Source organism: Penaeus chinensis, chromosome 9, assembly GCF_019202785.1.
Source record: "Penaeus chinensis breed Huanghai No. 1 chromosome 9, ASM1920278v2, whole genome shotgun sequence".
In the NCBI taxonomy this organism is placed as follows: Eukaryota; Metazoa; Arthropoda; class Malacostraca; order Decapoda; family Penaeidae; genus Penaeus; species Penaeus chinensis.
The window spans coordinates 9,564,156-9,574,155 of NC_061827.1; the positions used below are offsets into that span (position 1 = coordinate 9,564,156).

Genomic DNA, 10,000 nt, shown 5'->3' on the forward strand with positions numbered 1-10,000 from the left:
TAAACTTACATGAAGGTGATTTTCTTTCTACATTAAAATGTCTGACAATACACGAGTAATACCATCATAAAATCGAGTATTTACAGTAATTATGACATTTCTTACTCTGCGCAAATCGATGTGTCTGGTCCATATTACGGGCAAGAGGGAACTGAAGAATTGCGCGCGATTTTCAAAATCAACAACGTTACCGCATGAACAGCGCACGAAACCTTTTGAAACTTTTATTATATACCACATGCGCGTGACATTTGTCACGAGAGCCAATAGCATTACAGGAAATGCTATAAACCAATCACATGCCATCATTTGCGCCACACGTATGTATAGTGGGCAAGGAGAGCAAATATACCAATCTCTGCTCAAAATGGATCTCAGGTGTGTAGGTTGTGACCCACATTATTATAGAGTTATATCTGATTATTTTGAAAAAAATGATAACGCTATAGAGTTCCTGAGGGCACACGGTGTTTTGCCAAGAGCGGTAAGTTGCCCGCATTGCGATTTACCTTGCAAATATCGTGAAGATCGACATATGTGGTATTGTGGCAGATGGAAAAAAATAGCAAAGACAAAACGGCGTAAAAGTTGCGTTTTCTCGACCAGCGATTACAATGGCACGTTTCTGCAGGGGACACATCTCGAACCTTTTAAAGTAATTTTATTTGTGAATCATTGGCTACAAAAACATTGGGATCACGCACAAATTATTAAATGTATTGGCATTTCTAAGCCAACTAGCGTAGATTGGAGGAGTTTTTGTTCTGAAGTAACCGAATATTGGTTACAAAATCAAAATTCAATAGGAGGTGCTGGTGTAATAGTTGAGATCGACGAGACGCTGCTCGTGCGCCGTAAGTATAATAGGGGCAGACAGTTGAGCCAGGTGTGGGTCTTTGGGGGTATTGAGCGTGTAAGTAAAAAGAAATTCGTTGTGCCATTAGTTGGCACTGACCGCAGTGCAGACACGCTCATACCCCTTATTAAGAAATATATCAAACCAGACAGTGTGATATACAGTGATGGATGGGCTGCTTACCGGAACCTACAACATCATGGTTACAAACATCTGAGTATTAATCATTCTGAGAATTTTGTAGACCCAGACGACCCACAAATACACACACAAAACGTAGAAAGGTTATGGAGGGACCTAAAGGAATGGGTCAAGCGGCCAGGTATTAGGGCCGCTTACATCAACCAATACCTGGCCCGCTATTTATTTATAAAATCAAATCAAACATCTCTGATCCATTCCTTCTTTCTACAAGCGGCAGAGCTGTATCCGCCGCAAGGCGGAAAAGAGAGAAAGATCGACTCGCCTGCCCCAGTCCCTCTAGACCTTTCATCTTCAGAGAGCGAGTGAAATCCGGTAAGAGTTCACACTTACCTGATTGCTTGTATGCATATAGTCCAAACAAAAACGTAATACAAAACAAATACCATTTTTTCGCGCACCTAAAGACAAATTTCTTCTGAAATAGCGATAATAAATTAATAATGTGTGAAACAGATAAACAAGGACACCATGTATAACGACCAATTATTGACAACTTAGCGATTATGCGGTGTTACAGACTGAGAAATTCTAGCCAATGAAAACTTCAGGCAATGACGTCAGAGTTTTCTGACCAATCAAAAACAGTTTTTCGGAAAGCCCTGCCCTCGCCCATTGAAAACGTTCAGTGTGTATCTGTCCGGTGGCCAAGGAAGTGTAGGTGTGAAAAAAAAAAAAAATATAGAAGCCGGCAGAAATGTTTACAAATTGCGAAATACACGTATAACTGGAAATACACGTATAACTGGAAATATTGCTACGCCGAGGACGTGTTATTGTAAAGCTTAATAACGGAGACGGGACGATATAAGGTTAGTAAAATTTAAGTAACGTTTAACGAGAACCGGCGAAATCTACATAGTTATTGCACGAAGTACATTTCAAGTAATAAGCCAATTAATGTAATAAAAATGCATACTTTTAATAGGATAATAATACATGCATTATTAATACAAATTATTTACGATTTGGCTATTGCAACCGACCGCAGTGGGTGTCGTGGCCGCGCGCGACGAAATCAGGCTAAAGCTTTCATAATTCCGCGGGACGAGCAATAAGGCTTGGCTGCGAGGCCTGAAGCCTCGCCACGGCCTCCGAAGTATTTTCGGCTCAGGCAAAGGTCAATAAATTCCATCTTACATTTTAAGACCAGTATAAGTATTGAACGGTTACCATATTTGACGACAATCATCACTAAAGTTTGCAAGGTGTGTTACAAAAATGTGTAAGTTTTTTGTTTGAGAATAAAATTCACGGAGACTGCGTGTGCCGTTGCGGCACGGTCTCCGTGCGCGACACGTAACTGTCAGTAGCGCTTTTTTTTGTTTCTTTGCTTTGTATTTATTATCGCAGTCAATCAAAATACCGTTGTTATTTGAGGAACTATTAATGAAGCTTGTGTATGAATTTGAAACGGTCATCTGGAAACTTTCGAAACGCATTTTCATATTAAAAAGTTGATTGTGCCAAAACATGGTTTGATTCATTTGTATTGTCCGTCAATCAGGCAAAAAATAATCCTGGATTTAACCGCCGAATTGTATACCGTAATTGCATACGTGAAACATGGCCACTGTCCCCGTAGAGTTTCAGCAAGCCCGATTTTAAGTTAATTTAGTGTTTTTCTTGTTTTTCTGTGTGTAAATCATGCTAATTACCCTCCCATAATACAGTGCGAAGCCGAATCTTACACATTTGATCAACTTTGCCGTCGGGGAATACAAGTTCCGCTACTCATCAACGAGTCAAATGCGACGGAAAGCAACAGCATAACAGCGTTAAACTACGAGGGGAGATTACACTCCAAAAAAAGTGGTTTCGAAAGTCGGAGGCTGGATGAAACTTAACATTTACCGATTCTATTTATAATTATATTAATAAGAATAATAACAATAATGATACCACTGATAATATTTATAATGATAATAATAATGTTAATGGTAGTCATAGTCATAGTTTAGGCAGTCATGATCATAATTATAGTCATAATTATAATCAATCACAGACAATCATAGTCAGTCATAGACATAATGATAGTTCAGAAATTACTGCACTGGCAAAAATAAAGAAGGCTTCACCTCATATTTTTGCAAGATGTCCATAAGTACAATGTCAATGATTTATTGTAGTAGAAGAATCAATCAAGTTTTATCTTAGATTATTGCCATTGTCAGAGTTCAAAGGTCAAATGCAAGAGGCCACATTGCTTGATGTACTTCTTGTCTGGATGATTTCTCATGTATCAAAATCAGTATTGACTGAAATACAGTGTCATATCCTTGCTTAGAACAACTGTTGTGAAGTTTGGAAACTTATTTATTTATCTTTCCCATTATTATTACGTATATAGGGTGGATTGTTAATTATGGGTTTAATATTACATTTGAAAGTGAGTTGAACAAAAATATTAAGAATTATCAATGTCCTAATGTAAGAAACAGTAAGATATTGTAAGATTATAAAGGAGGTATCAAGGAAGCCAAAAAAAAGAAAGGTTATTTATTTCAGATGACAAAAACTTTTATAATTTTAGTATCAAATTATAAACATTTAGCAAATAAATATTTAATGCTCAATAATAGGCTCACATAATATAATTTGTAAACTCACAATAATGGTTTCTAGTTTTTACCCTCTTTTCTTTGACACATGCACACTGCAATTCATCCAAACATGCAAACAGCCCCCCCCCCCCCCCCATCATACACACACACATGCACACACTATATTTATAATACAGATAGATAAGATATTTTCTCTCTTTTGTACAGGACAACTGGGTTATTGAAATCTGGTGCCATTAAAGCTTCAGAGAAGCCATTGTGGTATGAGGTATATGAAGCATTTCCTCCCAAGTATGAACCCCGTTTTGATCGCCCAGTTCAAGAAAAGAAAATCAAACAAATTCTATATACAGAGGATGCCATAAGAGCGTAAGTGTATTTTAACCCAGTCGGCACCAATGGCAAGAATACATGCCATGCCCACTGTAATATAAGTTTATTTATTGTATTTACACATAGATGGCTCCACAAGTGCTTAGTCACTAAGGTGTTAGTTATTAATCCTACCTATCTCACCTGTTTACCCTTTTCCTTGATTTTTGGGAATTTTCTTTTGTTCTATTTCATTGTCTTTAATGTTACAAATACTTTCATAACAATTTGATAATCATAATATCAATAAGAATAATAATAGAATCAATATCAATAGTATTATAAAGAAAAAAATTGTCCCACAAATTTCAAGGAATGGGGAGATCAGGATCAGTCACTACAGCCCACTGATAGACACCTTGGTGGCTGAACATGTAGGGCCATCTATAGGTAACAAAATTCACAAAAAAAAATACGAATGTAGGAGATATATATGTAAATACACATTTCATAAAAAGAATAATAGATTTGTCATGTGGCATGTGTTTGTTAAGTAGACATGAACAGTCCTCTTGCATTCATTTTTATATTCTTATGTGTGGTTACCTTTGTCAATGACAGTGTAATAAAAGGCAAATGATGTAATATGCTTCAAATTAACATTAGTGTTTCTTTTGGTATTACAGGAAATTTTATAAGGCACATGGTTCTCCAGGCACAATTACCTTATCAGAATATAGTGTCCGACCAACTATATCACAACTTTTTATAAAGGAATATGAGAAATTGAGAGATGAAGGTAATGTCCCAGAGGAGAAGCTTATGGAGGAAACTGCATTAGCACTGGAAGCTCATGGCATCTACCTTGACCGCTCTCGAGCTCCTCCTAAGGTATGCATTATTGACAAAGTTAGTTAGTGAATGAATGAGTTATTGACAAAGTAAGTTATGTAAGTAAGTTATAGATATGTACAAAACCTCAAAGTAAAGTGAAATCCATACTTATTTTTACAGCCTGAACCAGAAGAACAACCTGCTGTAGAAACTCAGCCCACAGCATCTTCATCTCAACTCTTGACAGACAAAGTACGTCTTTCTGACATCTTCAAAGAGAGTCAGGAAGAGAAGAATTAGTCAGGATTTTGTAAACAGATGTAAATATATGTAGATCACGCAGAATTGTTAAATAGAGTTTTGCTTTTCCTTCATTTTGATGTTTATTAAAATAAGATTAGATGTAGTAAATTTATATCAGTAGTCAAGTGAAATACATAAATTACAGAAAATAGAATATGACTAAACACTATCAAGATCTTCACAAGATTTTAGTTGAGTTATATTGAAAGTAATAAGAAGTGAATTCTGTTATGCCACAGATGTAACTTTTTCATGATCATTTAAATGGTAATTTGGGACAAGGAAATGAACATATTAGTTGCCATCCTTCAATATGATAAGTGTAAAAGGCACTGGAGTTTCTGCAGAAGTCTTGAAAAGCTTTTGGGATTAGAAGTGGAGGCCATCACATGATGCCAAATGTTGGATTAGTCCCTGTTACTAGATTATTATTTTTAGAAAAGGAAGCAAAATCCTGTATAATAATATTAATAGTAATAATAATAATAATAATAATAATAATAATAATAATAATAATAATAATAATAATAATAATAATAATAATAATAATAATAATAATTATTATTATCCCCCTAACCCCTTGCTCATTGTTGTCATGGAGGGGCTTAGGAGACTGAGGCTGGGGCCCAATGTAGGGGATCTTTCCTACCTTGGATCTCAGCCCTCACCTCAACTAATTTTGCAGTCTTTTCTACTCCCCCCTTCCTTTCCTTCTCTTCTTCATCATCCCCTTCTTCTGTCCATTTTTTAAGGTGTGAGAGCCATTATGAAAGGATGAAAGGCTGGTTTTGTGTCAGTCATGAACGGCCTCTGGGAGCCATGGGCATGGTATTCCCTTGGTTAATTATCTTTCCCTTACCCCTCATGGGGACCATGAAGGGTAAACTCTCCTTTATTTCAGGCTCACCTTGGCCAATAATGAAGATTTTTTTACCTTTATTAGGGGCATTAAGGCTTGCCCCTTCATCAACTAGCCTATCTAAATTTGATTTAATTTGTTTCCCGACTCCCACCTCTCCTCTGACCATGGCTCCGGCTGATACTAATACCGACTCCTCAATGTTTGCGGTCATCTCTATCCATTCCAAATCATCCACTCAGGTCATTACTCAACCTTCAGAATACACCTCTTCCTCTCTCCAAACATCATTCACTCCATCTTCTACAGCACAATCTTCTTCCTTCTCTACCCCCACCCCCCTTATTACTACTCTTCATCCTTATCATTCTCCACCCAACATTACTACGTCTCTCCTTACCACCCCATGTTACTCCCACCCTCGTCCTTCTACTGCTTCCATTTTTACAAACACTATTTGGGCTAGCCAAGTGGGATCAATTCTTTGTGACAATACCCTTCTCTTCCAAGAATCTCTCCAAAAACAGGTAGGCAAAGTTTCCTTTTGCAGTTGTTGAGAGCGTTCATGTCTTATCAGTTACATCTGAGTCCCATGCTCATGTAATATCTACCCTGACTGACCTCACTGGTAAACCTATTTCTGTCCCAGCTCACTACTCCCTTAATACTTGTACTGGAACTGTTTCCACTACTCCGAGTGACTGTCCTATCTACGACAAGGACTGGTCAGACTGAAAACCAATTGCTCGCATACCCTGTTGACTATGATGCTGTGGCAGTCCAGTTCTACACTATTTCGCCCAGAGGCCAAAGAAAATCCATGACTAATATTGCCAAGATTAGCTTCTGTAGACATGACCTCCCCCATGAAGTTTATATTGGAGTTTCCTGCCTTATCTGACCATATCAACCTCTTCCCCCATCAATGTAAGAAACTTAACGTTTTGGACACCTAGCCAGGGCAGGATTATGACCTTTTGGGGCCCCTAGGCTAATGACGGAGCCACTTGGGCCCCTGATCTCAAATAAACCGCTTCAAACCGGGGCCCCTTATCTCAAATAAAGGGCCTCAAACAGGGGCCCTTTATCTCAAATAAGGGGCCACTATTTTTTTTAATTGGGTATTCAGACTCGTGGGCCTCCTTTTGAAAATTTGAATTTTTATTTTAAGTTAAATGAATTATTCAGCAATGCAAAATATTAAAATATTATACTCATTAAAACAAAAAAAAGATTATATTTGAAAACCTTTTAGCAGGGCCCCTCAAGCTTGCGGCCCCCAAGCTTAAGGGGCCCTAGGCTGCAGTCTATACTAACCTATAGGATAATCCGGCCCTGCACGTAGCCAAACACCATCGCTCCACAGCCCGCTGTCCTCTATGTGCCCCACCTGGCCATGACCGTTCAAATTGCTCTGCTCAGTTACTCACGTGTGCCAATTCCGGTTGTTCCATTACATATTTAATAGGAATTATAAAAAAACCCCAGGAAACTGACCCTAAGTAAAAAATACTTTGAGATGACAAGAGTTATCCCTGTAATGACAATCAGTGGCTGCAGGTTGAAACTTACTGTATGTACAGTTATGTAATACCAAGGCTAGTACTAGGCAATTCAGCGCCACACGAAGCACTACTGGGTGAGCTCTCACCTCTCTCCCAAGGCTGGATTTAAACCTTGGCGGATTGACCTCCCCAATCCTTTGCTCGGTGTTGTCGTGTGTGTGTGGGGGTGTGGGGGGGGGGGGAAGGTGATTGAGGCCCAGTGTGGGGGACCTTGGTCCTCAGCCCTCGCCTCAACTAATTGGCGAGTTGAGGACATGTCTAGTCTGGGGAATCCCATATACCCTGATGTGAGAATACATTACAGACTATCAAATTTACTCATCAAAGTCCATAACTGTTTATAATTAGAACATTTTACGAACTGAAAGATAAATGCAGATATCCATAGCAGTAACTGCGTTTTAATAAATTATTATAAAGTAATTTATTGATATTTACTGATATACTCATATATGCTATTTGTTTTTGTACATAAACTTAGAATACATGGATTACAACGGTTCTCTGATAATTCTTTGCTCAGTTTCTGAACGATCTCTTCCTTAAATAGTAGAAACCTCTATGCTCAAATATGCTTAGAAAGCTACATAAGACTTGGAGAGTAAGCAATCCTTTCCTCATGGAGTAAAGCCTACCTGCTGTTGGGCAAGCAGTGAAATATGCAAGAATTCGGCTGGGCTAAAATTGCAAGTGTAGAATGTATATTGTAGGATACAAGTTGTCCAGATGTATAGATATTGTTAGAAAAAATATTTAATCCTAGGTACCATTTTGAATCTAACCATCTGATCGGTATTCCAGAGAAAAAAAAAAAATAACGTAACGTTTTTTTGTTTTGATTTGCTTTGATATTTTTTTTCCTTTTGGCAGCAAATCAAATAATACAGCCCTTACTAGTCTAGCTTAACAAAAGTGGAAGGACCATCTACAATACGTTTAACTGTAACACAAAAAACATTAGCTACTTTGCCGATAAAATGCTAATAAACATACTAATTAGATTTGGCTATATTTTTATGGTCATGCTCTGTGATGGTGATGTGGATTTACGTCACGAATTCCCGCACTGAATCTTCCAAAGGACTTTTTACCTCAGACCGTGATCAGGGTTCGAACCCACTCGCCTGGAAAGTGGAAACTTCCTTGTCCCCTGTGACCATATATTGTATTACGAGTCATTATCAGCTTTACGTTGTATATTACATTTAGTCATATACATATTCAAGTCATTGTCATTATATCAGCTCGTACACTGAATTCCCAGTGAAATGTGTGGTTTGAGAAACTAATATTCGCAATTGTCAAATCATCAATTTAGTGTTCTGCGAAGCGTTTGCTTTTTTCCAGGTGATTCTGACTGCACTAGAACTCACGAATCAGGTAAACGATTAATGAAACTCATCTCGTTATCTACTTTTTTTCGTTTCGGTCTGTATGAACTACTGCTTAAGGCTCAATTTTAAGCAGTTGATGTGCGTCGGACAAAAAAAAAAATTGTCAATCAGCTCCGTAAAAAAAACACCGTAATATCGATAAGGGTGTTTTACTAGCATATTGTGACGGATTCATAGGGTATAAGAACTGTATAAAAATCGGAAGTGAGAACTGTCATTTTCCCAAAGCAGTTTGAAGGACTGGTTAACGTAACATTGAAAAAACAAATTTCCTTTTAGACTCTGAAATAAACTCTACGGTTTCACTTCCCGAGTTTCACTACATACTAAACGTTGACGAAACGTTAATCCTTAACCTTGAGAAAAGGTGATTTCTGCGACCTCAGTATTGCCACGATACACTGGTATGTTTGTCTTGGATAACTACGATGTGATGTAATTATCCTCAAAGCTGCATCTACCTAATCCACCAACGTGAATACATCGCCAAGTGGAATCACAAAAACACCCAAAACCCATTTCACCATCTTCTCCCTCCGATGTGGAAGAAGTATAAATTATGAGATTCGAAATATATTATAAACCTTGCGATTTCAAATTACTTTGGAACAGTGGTTCTCAAACTTTATTTTTTCCAGTCTTAATCCTATTAAAAGCGTGACTCCTTATTCTTTATTCAGTAAAGTTTGCGATATCAGAATACAAGTTTTACTCTTAATTTTATTTAATCAAAGTATGATTTAAAAAAAAATATATATTATATTCTGTCGCTGCACCACCAGACACATATTACCGAAAAAAAACTTTTTTGCAGATATATCAAGGCATGATGTATGTTAAATAAACTACATGTTAGATTATGGTTATTATTTTTTAATATTCAATATAAGCAGTCTAAAGAGACAAAATAACCTTATGGGTATAAATTGGTGAGGCTATTACTACTACAAGTGAAAGACTAATAGACTAAAGTCTATTAATCAGTATAAGATATGAGTGTTTTGCAGTATGTATGCTAATATATATATATATATATATATATATATATATATATATATATATATATATATATATATACATACATATATATATACATATATATACACATACAT

At 37.0% G+C, this 10,000-nt stretch overlaps 1 protein-coding gene across 1 annotated transcript in view; it reads left to right on the forward strand.

The window, feature by feature from the left end:
• LOC125029094 (28S ribosomal protein S23, mitochondrial-like) overlaps positions 1-5,120 on the forward strand; it is a 6,043-nt gene extending 923 nt beyond the window's left edge. Inside the window, exons 2-4 of the mRNA XM_047618873.1 lie at positions 3,829-3,990; positions 4,620-4,824; positions 4,948-5,120. Of these exons, the coding sequence (XP_047474829.1) occupies positions 3,829-3,990; positions 4,620-4,824; positions 4,948-5,067 (487 nt within the window). The 3' untranslated portion in view covers positions 5,068-5,120. The remainder of the gene's footprint in view (positions 1-3,828; positions 3,991-4,619; positions 4,825-4,947) is intronic.
• The last annotated feature ends 4,880 nt before the right edge of the window (positions 5,121-10,000 follow it).